The sequence below is a fragment of the Drosophila miranda genome, chromosome 4, assembly GCF_003369915.1.
Source record: "Drosophila miranda strain MSH22 chromosome 4, D.miranda_PacBio2.1, whole genome shotgun sequence".
NCBI lineage: Eukaryota > Metazoa > Arthropoda > Insecta > Diptera > Drosophilidae > Drosophila > Drosophila miranda.
The window spans coordinates 13,020,493-13,037,734 of record NC_046677.1 but is presented as its reverse complement, the minus strand read 5'-3'; the positions used below and the strand labels follow the sequence as shown (position 1 = coordinate 13,037,734).

Here is a 17,242-nt window from a genome sequence, read left to right as displayed (position 1 = left end):
GGAAAAGGCATGGGCACATTACATTTTCGACTTGAAAATATTCAGACAACAATGCCGTACACCGGAGCTTGAATAAATGGAGCTTGCCCTTGTCTCTCTCTTGCTCGGTAAAATCGGTAGAATCACCTCAAGTATGATGATGAAAATAACACTCTACCAAACTCATAGGAAATGTGCGATTTCCTCAAGGAAATCTGTTAAAAGAACGAGCGAACAGCCTACATGAAACTTGTTTCTAATCAAGAAAATACTTTAAAATGGCTAATGAGAGTAAAGCGAGTAGAGTAGAGTACCCTCAACAGGTATAGAGAAAAGGGTATAGAAAAGCCCTTTCGTTTGGACGTATCAATGGAGGCTGGCAAAACAATGGAGCTCATCAGCAGCTACAGCAGAAGTGCATTGAAAATTGGAAAATTCTCGCATTGCTTCTCAATTGTAAAGCATAAGAAATTGAATGGAAAAATCGTTTGGCACAAATGCCCAACACACAGAGGCTATCAGTGGTGGTGTGGTCCCTGACGTTGGCCTTGTTTTGTGGGCGTGACAAGGCGGAGGAGATTCAGCTTAAACATTCAGGTTTAGGTCAAAGGGTTTTGGTTAGACATTGTTCTCTCTTTTATTTTCGATTGCATTGCTTATTTGTGGGATACCGTGCTCTTTGTTTTGTACTGTTTCTGTTGTGTGTTTATGTGTTTTTTTCTGTCTATTTCGATATTGGGACCGCTTTTCCTGCAAATAAGTTGAATTAATTCACAATTAGACTCACAGAAAATGTAGCACTCACTTGGGCCTCGGCGGCCTTAAGCGTATTTAGCGAATGACTGGTTCGCCATCTAGTTTCTTCAGATTGGGCAAGCGACGGATAGCCTCGGCTATAAAGGCAGCCGGCTCCATGTTCTCACTGATAATATTGCCAGTGAACGTGATCTCGGTGAGATTCGGGGGGACGGCAATGCGCATGAACTCGACCCAGTCCTTGATTAGATTGTGGGAAATGTAGAACACCTGCAGAGCCTTCATCGACTCCAGCGGCTTGATCTTTTCGATTACGTTGTAGCTGACCCAGAGCTCTTCCAGGGTTTCGCCCAGTGACTCTATGCCGCTGATGTTCTTCAGATTGTTGCGGGCCAGGCTCAACACCCTTAGATTCTTCATGCCCGATATCCCGCTGATCTTCTCGATCATGTTCGAGGACAGACTCAGGCGGTTGCACGCCACCAGAGTGCTCAGGGTAGGATCCATTTTCTCTATCGGCGGATACTGGAATTGCAGTCCAATTTCGGTGGCGCTAATGGCCTCCTGCTTATTTTTCTCCTCCCAGCGGGACAGTGCGTCCTTGATGCTTGTTGGCTTCGACATAGTTTAGGTTTCCGCTTCCTATTCTATCGATACTTCGTGAAGTGTGGAATGAACTACGTCTGACAGTTTTGAAGTTGTAGACATCGTCTACTTGGATTATAAAATTTTGCTGTAAATCAATGTTGCTTTTGAGCATCAAACTATGGATGACATTCCTTCGTAGTCGATACCATTCGAAAAAACTTATTGTACCAAAGTACATGCATCTCGTATCAGTACTCCTTCGAAAAGACCCACCCAAAACTATGATTATGTTTCTTTATAATCTCCAAGTTCTACTTTTAATACATATGTTACTGACATTGGTTATAGCGTCATCCACCTGCGGGGACTAAGTAGATGAATTTCCTGCCCAAGTGTAATTTATTTATTTGTATGTGCCGCCGTCTCCCCAAGCGCCGTCTGTTCGCTTGTCTGGCACACAATGATAACTTCATTGGCTTTTGCCTTTGTTCTGGTCTGGCTTTAGGCTGGGGCTTTGGTTCGGTTTCGGGATTGGGTTCAAGCTGCTCCCCCATTGTCATATGCTACCTATACTTTTTCCCAACCGTTTTGTGTCATGTTTGCCATTGTCTGTGTGTATATCGGAGTGAGTGGAGAGGGCGAGGAGTATCTGCTTTGTGTCAGAGGCCTCTCCGGCACTTTATTACATATATTTGAGGTGATAATACACTTCACTGTCCACCCCGCGCCCCCTAAGGGCACACACTTTTTCTGGAGCCGCGTACTGTCGGGGCTGTCGTTTGTCAAATAATTTTCTGTTTGTTTTCCATCGGACATTTTTGCTCCCTTTAAACTGAAGCGTTTTGATTAAATATTTGCTGCAGCTGCTATCGCAAATAAGGATATTTGCTGCCAATAAATTATAGAATTTATTGGTCAAAAACGACGAAGAGAAACTTTGAAAATTGGGCCAACATACTTTTTCATTTTTCTTGATAATCGTCCAGAAATTGGTAAAAACATATTTTGTTCTTCTATTTTCGGTTATTTTTTTGATCCCATAAATTGCGTGCTCAAAGCGGCAGAACCGGCGCGGCGCAAGTGGAGAGAGAAAGACTGATATACCGACACCGAGAGAGCAAGCAAATACATACACATATTCATATATTGCAATCGCATGCAAATTCTAATTTATGAATCGAGCCAAGAGCGAACTTATGCCTCCCGACGAGGTGCTAGGACTGGGATATTGGAAGCGCTCTGTGATGGTGGCGTGGCCATTTTTTAAAGAAAAGCCGCTGCTATAAGGGCATAGAACCTTACTAACCAAAGTCATGACCATAGAGCCGTATCGACTCCAAACTGGCTCTTCAAGAGAACTATACTTCGATTGTCTCTTATACATATATGTATATCTGTGTGTGGATTTGAGGTTTGCCACTCCCTCAAGTGCTCAATCAAGTAACCAGTGTCCGTACGAACCCTGGCTGTCAGGTTGATGATTGTTTCACACTGTGAAGTATATTCAGTATAGAGCAATACTCAACTCGACATATCGAAATTCAAAATTTAAAATTTGTCTAGTAATTTTGGCCTTCGTTAGCCATAGGCTAAGAATAAAGTGTATTTTTAATATCTTACACAAAAGGACGTGCAAGCATAAATTGCGTTTAGTTTACAAAATTATTCAAAGATAATTATACCCGATACTCAAAATGAGTATTGGGGTATATTAGATTTGTGGTAAAAGTGGATGTGTGTAACGTCCAGAAGGAATCGTTTCCGACCCCATAAAGTATATATATTCTTGATCAGCATCGATAGCCGAGTCGATTGAGCCCTGTCTGTCTGTCCGTCCGTCCGTCTGTCCGTCTGTCTGTCTATTAGCGCCTAGTGCTCAAAGGCTTTAAGAGCTAGAGCAACGATGTTTTGGATCCAGACTTCTGTGATATGTCACTGCTACAAAAATATTTCAAAACTTCGCCCCGCCCACTTCTGCCCCACAAAGTACGAAAATCTGTGGCATCCACAATTTTAAAGATACGAGAAAACCAAAAACGCAGAATCGTAGAGAATGACCATATCTTTTAGACTTGCAGAATCTGAATTGGATCGTATCATTATTATAGCCAGCATCAAGAAAACAATTTCATTTTTTCTCGCCCTGTCTCTCTCTAACACACACGTAGCATAGCCGGCTTTGCTTAGCGTAAAACATTAGCGCCTAGATCTCAGAGACCATAAAAGCTAGAGCAACCAAATTTGGTATCCACACTCCTGAGATATCGGACCTTTACGAGTTTGTTTCAAAATTTCGCCACACCCCCTTCCGCCCCGCAAAGGACGAAAATCTGGTGCATCCACAAATCTCAAATCTCTGTCTCTCTCGCACGCACTCTTTGTCGTGTCGCTTAATATTAGCGGCGTCTGCCGGAGGAGAGCCATACTGACTAAGTATCGGGTATAAATGTAGAGTTGCGGTCTCCGCAGCAACTCACAACGTTCCCCCTCGTTAAATTTGAGAGCATGAAATGCGGACATTCCTTTTCCAAAGTATCAATAACCATTTCAGAATGAACATAATATTTAACATCAGGCTCATACTTCTAGTGGAAGAAATAAATTTTGATATAAATGCTCGATGAAATTGTTGGCGTCCTCTACGTCTTTCGACTATGTATCTACGCGATACTCTCCGTTCTAGTTGCATTTGTTCATGTCGGTCACCTCGGTCCTCTAGTGATTGTGATTCACGTAACTGCGCCAGCTCACCTGAAATTCGTACTCTTATATCTCGCATGGTTCTAGACTTGATCGCTTGACGACTCAAATTGGCCCCTCTGCGCCAGGACTGAATTTTTGTTTCGGCCTACTGGGATTTCATTTGGGTAAGAAAAAGTTTTATTGGCTCAGATTGGCTCATAGCCATTTCGGAGGAGCTTAGCAACAAAGACCTCCCAAAAAAAAGGACATAGGTACCCGAAGAGCGGTCTGATCGGGATAAAAAATAGATGTTGGCCGATGCGCACACCTAAGCGATAAGCAAACCAAATTTCACGGTCGAGCCATTTCGGAGGAGTTTAGCAACAAAGCTTGTGAGACAAGAATTTTATATATTAGAAGATATCAGATTTAGATACTACTGCACTAGAGCAAACATATCCATTCCAAAATCAGACATTCTAGACAAGAGAATATAATTAAGTTCGATCTAATCAACCTTTCAGCGTTCTCTCCTGGAGAGCAGAAATGAATAATTAGATCAGCTTGCATCTATGTATGTATTAATAGTTTTAGCACAACTGATTGCAAGTGCTCCACGAATACAAGAAGATATGTGTGTCTGTATGTACATATGTATCTGCTTCTGACTGGCTACAGCAACAACAGCAATATCTGAGTGTCTAAATGTGTGTATTTTGTATGTGCCCTCACTCACTGGACGGGTCGTTAAACAACAGGCTTGTCTCTTCTGGAGTTAAACGCTCGCTTGTAGTGTAGTTTCCGGATGGACTACAGAGAGCGGTAACGGTAGTCAAGACTCTGGCCCTGTCCTCCGTTTGCTCCATCTTTCCTTGCGACGTCCACAGATAGTGTTCCGCCACTGCTCCAGGCTTCTCGTTGCAGAACAACAATAGCGACATTTTCAGCTTCAGATGGTTCATGGTCGACTGTAGGCACTCGTTGCAGAGATCGACGAATGGCGAGGGCAGGGCGCTGTGGTGCAGCGGCATCAGCACGGATAGCTGCACGCATAGCCCTTATGCGAATACTGGAATACTGAAAGAAAAGTCAAGAATACTTTCACTGGAGATGAAGAGAGCTTACCTTAGTTATCTCGGGACAGATTGCAGAAATTTCCGCCTTTTTCAGACCGATCTGTACATTGTGAAATGATAAATAAGAGTGATGGAAAACAGCAATTAAATTTACAGAGCTTTGACACGAAACCTAGAAGGCAACTCAGATTGTTATTAATCTAGGAAAACTTGTATATAATTGTTTTCGTTTGATCAAAGGGGCAAAAGTGGCAAGTGAAAACCTTCGCGCTGCCACTTTCCTGTGGGAATGATTGAATTTGATAACCATCAAATGGCAATCTCTTCATTATCCTCCACTATTTGTGCTTCACCAGACCTCTGGGCTGTTGTGTACTTCAAGTACGTCTTGGAGGGTCCAGCATTTATTTTAGCCAAAACTAATTTAGAATGAATTTAAACAATTAAGCTAGACAAGCGGTGTTGCTGTATGTCCTCCTTTTTGGGAGTTGAGTCAGGCCAGGGCCAGGGAAAGGGCCATACGACCATACGAACACACGCATTATCACTGCCATGAAACGAGGACCGAGGCAGGAGAGACGAAGGATGCCAGTTGTGTGTGGTGCCCCGAGTAGCCACAACATGTCCTGTCATGCAGCGCCGAGCTGGACGACATGCGGTAAATGTTACAGTTGTTGACAGCCGTGCTTGTACTGTTTAGTTTCAGTTAACAGGAGCGGAGCGGAGTGTCCTCCGTAGACAGGGTGGCAAACAGGATCCTAGCACCTAAATAGCCAGGCACATGTCGTACATAATCGTATATGCATTTATATCTATTTTTTGCCCGACCATTTGAGAAATGAATCGTCTTTGCAATATTAAAGCGGAGCCACCTACTCTTGCTGGATGCCTGTAAGTGTTGCCAGATATTTCACCGACACCTCGTTCGCTCTCTTTCAATGTTTGTTGGTCTCTGTCACACCTAATGCACACAAACTTAACAAGATGGCGTACCTTTTCCTTTAGTAACTCTCCATAAGTCACAAGACTCCAAGAACCAAGGACACATAGTTTCTGTTGGCTACTCCTATTCTTGTTGTCTTTTCCGTAAAACTTTAATGTATGAAAATATTTTTCTCCATAAAACACCTGGTCATAGACAGACACAGAGAGGGAGAGAGATACACAGAAAGAGAAAGAGAGAGAGATAGACAGAGTGAGAAAGTGTAGGTGAAGCTTTTGCATATTGAAAACTTTTCCATTGCAAAAACAACATGGTAGGGTATTGTCTGATAACAAAAGATGGAAGATAGATTGTAGAAGAGTTTTCGCTTGTTTACTGGTTACAGTTTTCAAGGCAGTCTGGAAAAGTTATCTGCCAGAAGGAAAGCGCTTATCAAGTCGGGTCATATATTAACCAGACTCTAAACTGAATGTTTTATGGCAAAATGTGGTTTGTTTGTTGACCCCAGCTGGCTCTGGGCGTGTGTGGCTAGACATTCTATGCGCATAAATAACTCTATGCATCACCACATTTCCGCTGTGAAATAAACCGTCTTTTTATGATAGATATGGGGCCTTCAAAATTTTTAATAATTTTTTTAAGAATATTACCTCTGGTTGTATTAAACTTTACAATTCTGAAAAGCAGATAAATTCAGCTATAAATCCTTTCTGAATACTTTGTAGCTTACGCTTGTCGTCATGAAAATATTAAGCTTTCAAATTCCAAACCTCAGGAAAAATCAAAATAAATTCATACCTTGCTCTTGTGGCATATGTAAATAAATTGGGCGTCGTCTAAGGTATCGTTTGTAAAAATCGAATGGCAAACGGATAAGGTGCAGCCGTTTGATCAAAACTCTGAAAGCTCCATTTTGCCGTTAAATTCCGTTACTCGAAATACGACCGTTCTTTTTATACCGAATATATATATTTTATGGGGCCGGATACGCTTTCTTCTGGACGTTACTCACATCCACTTGTACCACAAATCTGATATACCCCTATACTCATTTTGAGTATTCCCGATTTATCATAAAAAGTCAGTTTGGTTCACAGCGGAAAAATTTTTTAAATTTTTCTTTGGGTTATATTAATATTTATATATTTGCTCTATAGCTATATATCGCTCCTATAGAGTAAATAGAACGAGGGGGAACGTTGTGAGTTGCTGCGGAGACCGCAACTCCACATTTATACCCGATAGTCAGTATGGCTCTCCTCCGGTAGACGCCGCTAATATTAAACGACACGACACAGAGTGCGTGCGAGAGAGAAAGAAAATCAGTCTGAGCGTGGCGTCGGGCGCTGCGTAGCCACTGCAAATAGATTTGTTCCTTTTGGCTATAAAAATGATCTGATCTGATCCAGATTCAGCAACCGGATAGATATGGTCATTCTCTATGATTGTGCGTTAGTTTTCTCGTATCTGTGGAGGCGGAAGTGGGCGGAGCAAAGTTTTGAAATATTCTTGTAGCAGTGACATATCACAGAAATCTGGATCCAAAGCATCGTTGCTCTATCTTTTATGGACTTTGAGCACTAGGCGCTAATAGGGACGGACAGACAGACAGGGCTCAATCGACTCGGCTATTGATGTTGATCAAGAATATATATACTTTATAGGGTCGGAAACGATTCCTTCTGGACGTTACACACATCCATTTTCACCACAAATCTAATATACCCCAATACTCATTTTGAGTATCGGGTATAAAAAGCCCATTACACAATCGAAATATTCATAGAAACCGTGTTAGTGCAATTATCGAAACGCGATAATTTTGTAATAGCTTAGTCAAACTTTGGCCAACTGTGGCCAACTTTTTCCAACTGTGGCCAAAAGTTGAGATGAACGATTTCAGTTCACAATGAGCAGAGCTCTGAGCTGCATCGTCTTCTTGTTGGCCAATTTCACATGGAGGTCCGATGGTATGTGCTCTATGGCAATCATTCAATTGTGATACCCTGCAAGGTAAATAGCTCCTTTAGGGCGTCGTGGATATGGACCGGGAAGACAGGACTGGGGTCACATCGAGGTCAGGCCCGGAGGTCACATGTTCTACTGGCTGTTCTACACAAAAGATGGGGCTGTTCCGAGCTGTGCTGACCGACCGCTGATCATCTGGCTACAAGGCGGTCCCGGTTCAGCCTCCACATCGTATGGAAATCTAGGAGAAGTGGGTCCCATCGATTTGGACAGTCGGATGCGTGACTCGACTTGGGTAAAACACTTCAACGTACTCTTCATTGACCAGCCGCTGGGCACTGGCTTTAGCTATTTGGAGGAGCATACGAAATTCCCGGAGAACAACAGTGAACTGGGAAGGGATCTGGTCAACTTTATGAAAGGTTTCTATGGCAGACACAGGGCATTCCAGAAGGTTCCCCTGCACATCTTCGGTCAGAGCTACGGGGCCAAGGTGGCGGCAGAATTTGCTCTCCAGCTGCAGGATGGACAAAATCGTGGGCAGATCAGTTTCCAACTGATCTCCGTTAACTTGGTCAGTCCTTGGATCTCCCCCCTGCACTCGGTAATGTCCTGGGGCCGAATACTTCTCAGAATCGGTGCGGTTGATGAACAGATGTATAAGGAAATCCATGCAGCTTCCCTCCAAGTTGCTCATTTGATGAAAAGGAATCGCTGGAGCGAAGCGTCTAACCAGATGTTCGTAGTGCAGCGGCTAATAGCAGCTCAGAGAATAGGTTTGTACAACTTTATGGATCGATCTGAAGAGAGCACAGAACTTCGTGAGGCCCAGATAATGAATGGTCCAGTCAGAATTGCCCTAAATCTCAGCGATAATCTCCAATTCGAGGGTTCCAGCAACATTGTCTTCGATCGGCTTAGTAACGACTTCATGAAACCTGCTCTGACCACTGGTAAGAACATCTGAGTATCATAACTAGGATAATTTCAATGTCAAACCTGTTCTGCAATTCAGTTAGCCAGCTTTTGGACGGGACTTCCCTCAAAGTGAATATAATTTCGGGTCAACTGGATCTGATTTGTTCTACATTGGGCACCATGCACTGGATAAAGAAACTGAAATGGAGCGAAAGGAAAGCCTATTTTAATGCACCCCGGGAAGACATCATTTTAGGGAATCGAATCGAGGGATTTCAGAAGACAGGTGGGAATTTGACCATGTTTTATGTGAAAAATGCAGGTCATAGTGTGCCCGTGGAAAATCCTAGAGCAATGAGTAGGATCCTAAGGATTGTGACACAATTTGGATGAGGTGATATAAATATGTACGATTGGAAAATTTTTAAAATAAATCTTTTGGTTTATTTATAAACTAAGTTTGCCCGTAACTTATGCTAGGTATTGACTTCTAGCAGCAGTAAAACAATGAGCAATGATTCATTCGGTAGATTCTCATGAGTGAATTTCATTATTTAAAGACAACGTTTTAATGAGCAATCAATCAATCCTGTTCGATTTCTATTCTGAAATAGTGCTTACCCTCCGAGCAAAAGATCCTTTGTGGGTTGTTTGTTTGCCAGTACAGAAGACAAATATTGCACATCGTAATTATCCATTTCAAGTGCAGTCATCGTAACTTTTGTTTGCAGCAATCATAAACGTCAGACAATCCACACACGAGGCGGTCTGTCCTGCCACACTCCTACTCCTCCGCTGGTCGAATATTGTGACCACCCAGAACCCTCCAGGAATTCTGATGACTCGTCTGGAACCGTTCCCTGTCTATTTGCGGTTGTGTAACTCAAAACTCGATTGCATGTATGCAGACGCTGTCGAGAGAGTTGCAGGAAACGGGAATGGACTGCCATGGGGATATGAAATTTCGGTATCTACTCCTCCTCGGCAGCAATGTTATATTGATTTAGGGGCACTTGCCAGATACCTTAGAGCTGCTTGCCTCTGCATTGAAACCGACTTCTGCTGAGAAACTGAGACATTCGGAGGGAGAGGTCCTCACGCCATGCCATAATTTGTGCCATCAATTAGTATATTTGTTTTCGTGCGGCTTGGAATAAATGCTCCTTGAATATTTCATAGAAATTGCAATAGGTTACGGGGATATAATTTTAAAAAGAAAAACGTAATTAATATTACATAGTCTGAACTATTTTAGCCATATCTGACCCGGGTGATTGCGCCGGGCTACAGCCGCATGATGTGGCCCCAATTCTTCTTGGCTTTGCTAATTTGATTACAAGGGGAAATAAAGGAAAACGAATGCAGGATGTGGACATGGATGCGGCATAAGGACACATCAGCTTACTGGATACTGAGGGCCCTGCAGGGCATGACTGGTGATGTGTGGAGAGTGCAGTAGGGCAAACATTTTATAATTTGCTGCAGCAGGACGCATCGCATAAGTCAGCAGCAGCGACGGGCAATGGGTACAGAAATGAGATGAAGGAAGGAAGGAAGGAAGGAAGGCCAGAAACGAAGATGAGATGACGGCACTCTCTTTGAGCTGCCATGTAACCGAATCCTGCAACATGACATCAACAGTGGCAGGAACAGGAGCTGGAGTAGGAGCAGCATCAGCATCTGTCAGTCTGCAGTCTGCATTCACATGAATTTTGTTTCATTCGGCCTCTGCTTCGGCTCCTGACCGCAAATGATTTTGCAGTTGACAGTTGTCCGTTGCCATTTGGGGAATTTAGTGTTAATTATGGTCGTAATAAGTTATACAACATGAAACCACACATAGCCTGGTCAAATCCGGTCCCAAGCCCTACCCCAGAGAGCCCCCAACTTGACAATCACTCATTCTCTTTCTCTGTCTCTGTCACAATGAAACAGAATGAAATTTCATTCAAATTTCTGTTCTTAGGTAAGTTATCGTTAACCGACCATAGATCGATTACCCGTCAGCAATTAACGCTCCGTAGATTTCACCAATTTACAATTTCCTTGTTCAAAAATGTCTGCACGAGTGATTTTATTCCTAATGTAGAGGTGAGTTTGATTTGAAAGGCGGAGCCACAGAAGAAAGGTTATTAATACCTTTGATATTCATTAATAAATATTCAGTTAACTGTTGCCTGAAGGCACTGCTGGCAAAAAATATCCAATAATAATTTAAAAATAGTTATAATATTCTTTCACCGTGACGACCAGACCCCCGCTTTAAAGAGCCTCTTAGTTGGTCCCATTGTATCTACTATGCACCCTCCCTCAATAGAATAAAAGCACTACCAACGCAAGTAAGTGATGTCAAACCTTATAGTGCATTAAACTATTACCTGCTTAACTCAAAGCACACCCTTAATAACTGTGCATTTTAGCGCCAATCATTTATTTAAATTGTGCACCCAATTTATATTCAATTACAGTTTGGAGTTTATCATCCACACAGAGAATATAATAGAATATAGCAAATATTCAGGCAGGTAGGCGGACGCTCTTGTTGGGAGGAAATCATTGAATCGCATCCATTAGTATCTGAAGAACTAGAAAGAAGATCTCTTCTACTCAACATGTCAACACCATTCTGGTCACATCCACGATTTGAGTATCGAAGATCATCGAAAGCCAATGAAGCGTGACCAAGTTCACAAAAACGAACAGGCTAACAGAAACAGAAAATAGTGTACATTACAACAGTTTCTGAAGATCGCCTGCAACATCCTCTGGGATCAGCGAAGCGTTAAGAACTGGTTCAACGAACAGGATCTCAAAGATTCTAGCTAGACCAAAAAAGCTAAAGGTTTTGGGCAGGAAATGAGGTCTTGCAAAGACCAGTCCTGACCTTGTACCACGTACCACTAGCGCTGTTTACCTGTTCGGATGCTACAGCTTAATGTATGTTAACACTTCAAAACAAATTACTTGTGGGTTGATGATACAACAGTTCCAGCAAGTGATCTCAAAGAACAATGGGAACAGAGTTAACGGTAACGAAACTCGAGCATTCGCACAGGATCACAGAATTCTGTGTAGGAAACTACTAATGTCTCTGGGAAACAGATTTTTCCTAGAATTTTTTATACCTGTCTATCCCTACAACCAATTATGGCAAAAAGCGATTGAAAGGTAGCCTTTGAAACCAGATTCTACCCATTTTATAACTAAGGAAATATAAGGAATTGAAGGGAAAGGCCGACGAAAGCGGTTCTAAGAAAAAATGAAATGGAAATACCAAGTAGCAAAATGGTTTTAATAACGGTACCCATTTAAATAAACAATTTTGTAAATAAGTATATTGTATATATAAGTATATAATTCATTCATGAGCATTAAATAATAATACGATTCCATTCATATATACGGCCGTCAGCATGGGAACAGTCTTTTAGTCTAGTTTTTTCACTCTGGAAAGTTGAGTCGAGAGTAACCGCATTATTTAATAACAAATCGATTCTAGGTCACCTCTTAAAACATTTTACAGCTGCGATTTGATTGCGTCTTTTCATCATTGAGAAAAATATAAAAGTTGTCCTATTCTGCACTTTCTGCTGTATTCCATAGCAATTACATGCAAGTGTCCCCCACTTAACTTCTTAAATTTACATTTTTAATTCATGGCCGGTTGTTCTCATCGCCAGCATCGTCGTCGTCATCATCAGAGACCTCTTCAGAAGTTGAGAACACTTAAGACCTTTACGCAAATCGCTTGATAATTACTTAAAATAATCTACAGACAAGTAACCACAGCAAATGCATTCCGACCCGGGGCCACACCCCCACAGACACGACGCTATGAAGTCATGCAAACAGAAATAGCAAGAACGAAACCAGAGCGGACAGAGCAGAACAGAACTTGGAGGCAGGCCCCCAGAATAAGGAGTGTAAATGATGCCCTTAAAAAAGGCAAAAGGCAAATCCCTTTTCAATTTCCCCAGCACGTCTCAGCAGGCAACGGCAACAAGAACAACAATTGTCTATTTTATAGGGAGAGAGCCACGGGAATAGGTAGAAATACTCGAACGAGCACGAGTATAGAGCGAAAGCCAGGGGAAGGGGAAGGGGAAGGGGAAGCCCCTTCTTCGGCATCGTTTTTTATATGGAAGCTCGAAAAACAATTAAGCGACAAGTGTCTCAATTTCAACGTCACTTACAAACATTTTATGCACTGCTCTCTGTGTGTGAATTGTCCGGGCAAAGGATGGCTAAGGGCTGGGGCTGGGGGCTAGGGGCTGGAGGCTGCGGGCTGGGGGCTGGGGGTGGATGGGCCTAGCACATAAAATGCAAAAAGTTTTACCCATTGAAAAGTTACGTGTGGAGGAGCAGGAACCAAGAGACACAGACAGGGACCAAGACCAACTATACACCAAAAAAAAGTTAGACAAAAAACGTAATTATTTGTATTCTCTAAGGGGGTTCTTCTGGTGGATCGGGCCAAGCGGAAGCCCTTGATGGAAGTCTGTATGTGCCTGCGGGGCTGGCTGTGTGTGCGTGAGTGGTGTGGTTGTGTGAGTGTGCGCATAAAAGTATGCAACGCATTTTAATCGAAAATGTCTGCAGAAAATGTGGCAGTCATTTCATGAGGTCAGATTGAGATTTCACTGGAGCCTGGTACATAAGAGGGAGATAGTGTAGGGACGTTATGCTACCAGTCTTTATTGTATAGAAAACTAATGCTAATTGAGGCCCCTACACAGACTCTGAACCATAAGACTATATGAGATATTTGTTTGTAAAAAAATCAGTACACAGTAGCTTCAGCGTTGAAAATACCATCAACAACGTCAGGAAATGTATTGACGCACATGTAAATGTTCTTAGATATTTCTTCTCTGCCTAAATTGGACGCACAGGCCCAAACTAAGACAAATCCCAGGGGATTATATGGTTTTGGTCCATAAACCCCATCTACATCAATAAACTCACCTGGAAGTGTTGCTGGCGGGTCCCCTCCCCTTTGGCGGTAACTCCCCAGCACGGAAACGTACATCAAGAAGGACGAGGGGTTCTAGCGCGCGCACAGGTGTGTGGTTCAGCTGCTCGGACCAGCACCTAGTCAACCAATATACACGGTCTCACGCACACAGACAGGCTCGTCAATCGCTTTCCATTTCGTGTTAAATTACACATTGAATCGGATTGCGGCGGCCATAACATTGTGGTTGAAAGGGAAGAAGCTGGCTTCTTGGACCTTGAACAGTTGCTGCGGTCATTTCGAGCCCTCGATAGGTTTTTGCGGTTTTTTAATCAAGTTCTTTTTCCGGGGGAAAATGAAAGCAAAATTCTTTGGACCGTTCAAGCCCACACAGTCACCTAAAATAAATATATTTCGAGCTCAATTTATTAAATGTTTGCTCAAATAAATCACAAATTTATTTTCCAATCAAACTTTTTCCTTAGGCCAACAAACGTAAGTGTGTGTGTGTTGCGCGTGAGTGCGTGTGTGGGTGTGAGTATTCGAGTTAGGGCCAACAAATGTCTGGCTCTTTGTTTCTTCGGACACCACAATTTATGGCGTTAATTCGCATGTAAAGTATTTCTGCGTATATTTTCTAAGCATTTTATTATTGACAGTCCTTGAATGGTAGAAGGCGGGGCTCGAATTCGGTTCGTACTTGGATATAAATATAGACGCCTCATCTCAGTTGACAGAAGTTTTCCAAAAAATATATATTTATCTAGATTTAATTTATGTTCAGCTTGGTCGGCAATAAATTTCCAACAGAGCTCAGCTCGGAACTCAGGCTTGGTTGAATAAGTATGAAAGTTATTTTTGGCATTCGCCAAATTGAGTTTTGATTTTGGTATTTGGTTGGCAACAGTCAGAGGTCAGGTTTCGAGTAGGTGAATTAATTGACCGGACAATAGTAGGTAAATTTATTTAGAAAATAAATAGAGATGCACCCATAACTATATAAAAGAATAAATAAAGAAACCCGACGAGTTGTGTACCGCCTAACAGAAAATTAATGTCATATTACAGATTAGCTGAGCTAATTATATGATTTTATTAAAATACAATGAATACAAAACAAATGGTATCTTTAGTACTTTGGATAATAATTCAAAAAGAAATAAAAAGTAATATATAATAATCACGTGTCGGAAAGACATGATTGCATTAAACTATTGTAGTAGCCAGCACAAAATATAGGGAATTGGTTATCTTCTTTCGTCTCGTGAGACCCCCTAGTGATATTTCGAACGATCAAGCTTTAGCCGCTCTTAAGGTTGGATCAAAGCCTTAGCCGCTCTTAAGTCCGAACGCCCACGAACCCATACAAGCGACGGACAGTGGGAAGCATAGACGGCAATCGTACGATTGCACAGTTAAGCTATGCTGTGCATTAGACGATCGTTGTATGCTGCTGCGAATGTTCTGGATCATACGATTGCACAGTTAGTAAAAAGCTCAAAAGCTCTGCTGCACTGGCTACTCAGTCCATCGTCTATTACTGCTTTGAACAATATAAGAAAGTTGATCGATCTGTAAAGACGTGATAATTTCCGAGTGCGAGCAACATACATATTGCACACACATATATATAGTGCTATCCGGAAAATATATATATTTCCACAAATATATGCTGGAAGCATATAGTTACAAGTGCCGTACAGTTCAGTGGTCAGTGAATGACAAGAATTTAGTGCAGATATATTTGGGAAAAGAGGTATGTTTTCATATTAGTGCCGTGCACGTGCTGACATAACCTATGTTGCAGGGAGGTGTACCTAAGCTGCCCCATCGCGGTATAGTCTCGAGAAGACTACCCTGGGAGCTGGCTTAGGCGAACATTTGTCGAGGTTTCTCCAACTCCATCCATAATTCATCTTTTCTGGACCTTATATTGCCACCAAGTCGGAATCTCCAAAGATCCAAGTGGAACAGATCAGCCTTAATCGCCAAGAATATTTAGTGCTGCTCAGACATAAATAACTAAATACAAGCTTGGCGGAAGATTCGTCAGTACGGCCCGGAACCATATACATCGCACCTGTTGACCTCTAACCAACTTCAGGCGGTCAACAGTCTACAAAGCAGCAGCACAGGATCGAGTTTTGTCCAATTTACATTTAATTCATTATCAAGTTCCAACGCATAAACATCAGCAGTTTAACGTAATGTAACTGAAACTTTATTAACACCCCTCTTTGATGTTACGCGCGTACATACCTACATACATATGTGCATATGCACACTAAATTGTCTTCGTTTGCTACCTTTTGGTTCAATTTTCGCGATAGAGCATAACAATTAAATTTCTGTCTGTATTATGAAAACCAAAACAACTGACTGATGACTATGCGACGGTGTTTGTAGCGTAATTGTATTGTATGCATTATATATTTATGATTTCCATATTTTAAACAGCTGCGGTCAACATCTACGACATCATTGGGCCCAACGATCAGCGTAAGACAATAACGCCGGAGTGAGTAATTATGTACAGCAAAAAGTAGTTTGGTCAAAAGAGCCTATTAACTTGAAAGTGTAGATATGCATACAGTGTATAATGATTCAAACCCGTCTGCTCAGTGTGTATAATGCACCCCAGTCTGATCTAGCTTTTGTTTACGATTTCGATTCTTATTCTCTCGTTTATATATATATATATATCTATACCCTAATGTTTTTCATGCTTTAAAATAATGAATTTATAACTAAACTTATATGATAATTAGGATTAAGGAAATATTACCCACAAATTAGAAGCTAAGTCAATTGTTGTGTTTCTACAACTGCAACGTAATGAATATTGAAATTGAAGTCTCACATTATATTAAAATATGAATCTTTTTGGATTGAAATGAATCTTTAAAATCATAAAAATGGCCTGTCGAGTATCCGTGCCAGGATCTTATAAAATGTGGTAAACCTTAGTAAAGGATTCATCAAGGGACAATGCAAGAACTCGAACGCATTGTCATGGTAGGGTGGGTACAGAAGAGAGGGGCAATCAACACCTAGGTTCTCTCTAAATAGAAATGGTTCAGTAGGGCTTTTATTTGGCGTGTCGGCGCTATCAGTATTTCAGTTTACTTTGTTTTTGTATAATCACTTATAGTTTCCCGTAAAGTGCACTATTTAAATGTAGTGGAGTACGATAGTACAATTAGGCGAGGAAGAACCCCGACCATCCGGCGAGCTAGACCCGAGCCTAGCAAGAGTGCACACGACCAACCCTATTTGTACGCCGTCCTTAAGTCAGTCATGGTCATCTGCTGATACCGAGGGCCTATATATCTGTTTACATATATATATATTTAAACTCTGGTACACTACACATTTATG

General features: G+C 41.8%; 3 protein-coding genes across 3 annotated transcripts; 1 reads left to right on the top strand and 2 right to left on the bottom strand.

The window, feature by feature from the left end:
- Positions 1 to 591: 591 nt before the first annotated feature.
- On the bottom strand, positions 592 to 1,444 carry LOC108161556 (dynein light chain 1, axonemal). Its single transcript, XM_017295840.2, has 2 exons — positions 785 to 1,444; positions 592 to 729 (listed from the first exon to the last, which is right to left on the bottom strand). The coding sequence occupies exon 1, from the start codon at positions 1,357 to 1,359 to the stop codon at positions 811 to 813; it is 549 nt and encodes a 182-aa protein (XP_017151329.1). The 5' UTR covers positions 1,360 to 1,444; the 3' UTR covers positions 592 to 729; positions 785 to 810.
- Positions 1,445 to 4,630: 3,186 nt separating this feature from the next.
- Positions 4,631 to 5,214, bottom strand: LOC108161137. The gene is made up of 2 exons (XM_017295358.2): positions 5,131 to 5,214; positions 4,631 to 5,082 (listed from the first exon to the last, which is right to left on the bottom strand). The coding sequence occupies exon 2, from the start codon at positions 5,034 to 5,036 to the stop codon at positions 4,734 to 4,736; it is 303 nt and encodes a 100-aa protein (XP_017150847.1). The 5' UTR covers positions 5,037 to 5,082; positions 5,131 to 5,214; the 3' UTR covers positions 4,631 to 4,733.
- Positions 5,215 to 7,933: 2,719 nt separating this feature from the next.
- On the top strand, positions 7,934 to 9,303 carry LOC108161138 (retinoid-inducible serine carboxypeptidase-like). Its single transcript, XM_017295360.1, has 3 exons — positions 7,934 to 7,994; positions 8,055 to 8,945; positions 9,008 to 9,303. Exons 1-3 carry the CDS (start codon positions 7,934 to 7,936, stop codon positions 9,301 to 9,303), a joined length of 1,248 nt encoding a protein of 415 aa, XP_017150849.1.
- Positions 9,304 to 17,242: the final 7,939 nt, after the last annotated feature.

Coding starts and splice junctions, on each gene's coding strand:
- LOC108161137 (XM_017295358.2), bottom strand. CDS start 5,036: ATGCCGCTGCACCACAGCGCCCTGCCCTCGCCATTCGTCGATCTCTGC.
- LOC108161138 (XM_017295360.1), top strand. CDS start 7,934: ATGAGCAGAGCTCTGAGCTGCATCGTCTTCTTGTTGGCCAATTTCACA. Junction 7,995..8,054: donor TTTCACATGGAGGTCCGATG/GTATGTGCTCTA, acceptor TAGCTCCTTTAG/GGCGTCGTGGATATGGACCG. Junction 8,946..9,007: donor GAAACCTGCTCTGACCACTG/GTAAGAACATCT, acceptor TCTGCAATTCAG/TTAGCCAGCTTTTGGACGGG.
- LOC108161556 (XM_017295840.2), bottom strand. CDS start 1,359: ATGTCGAAGCCAACAAGCATCAAGGACGCACTGTCCCGCTGGGAGGAG.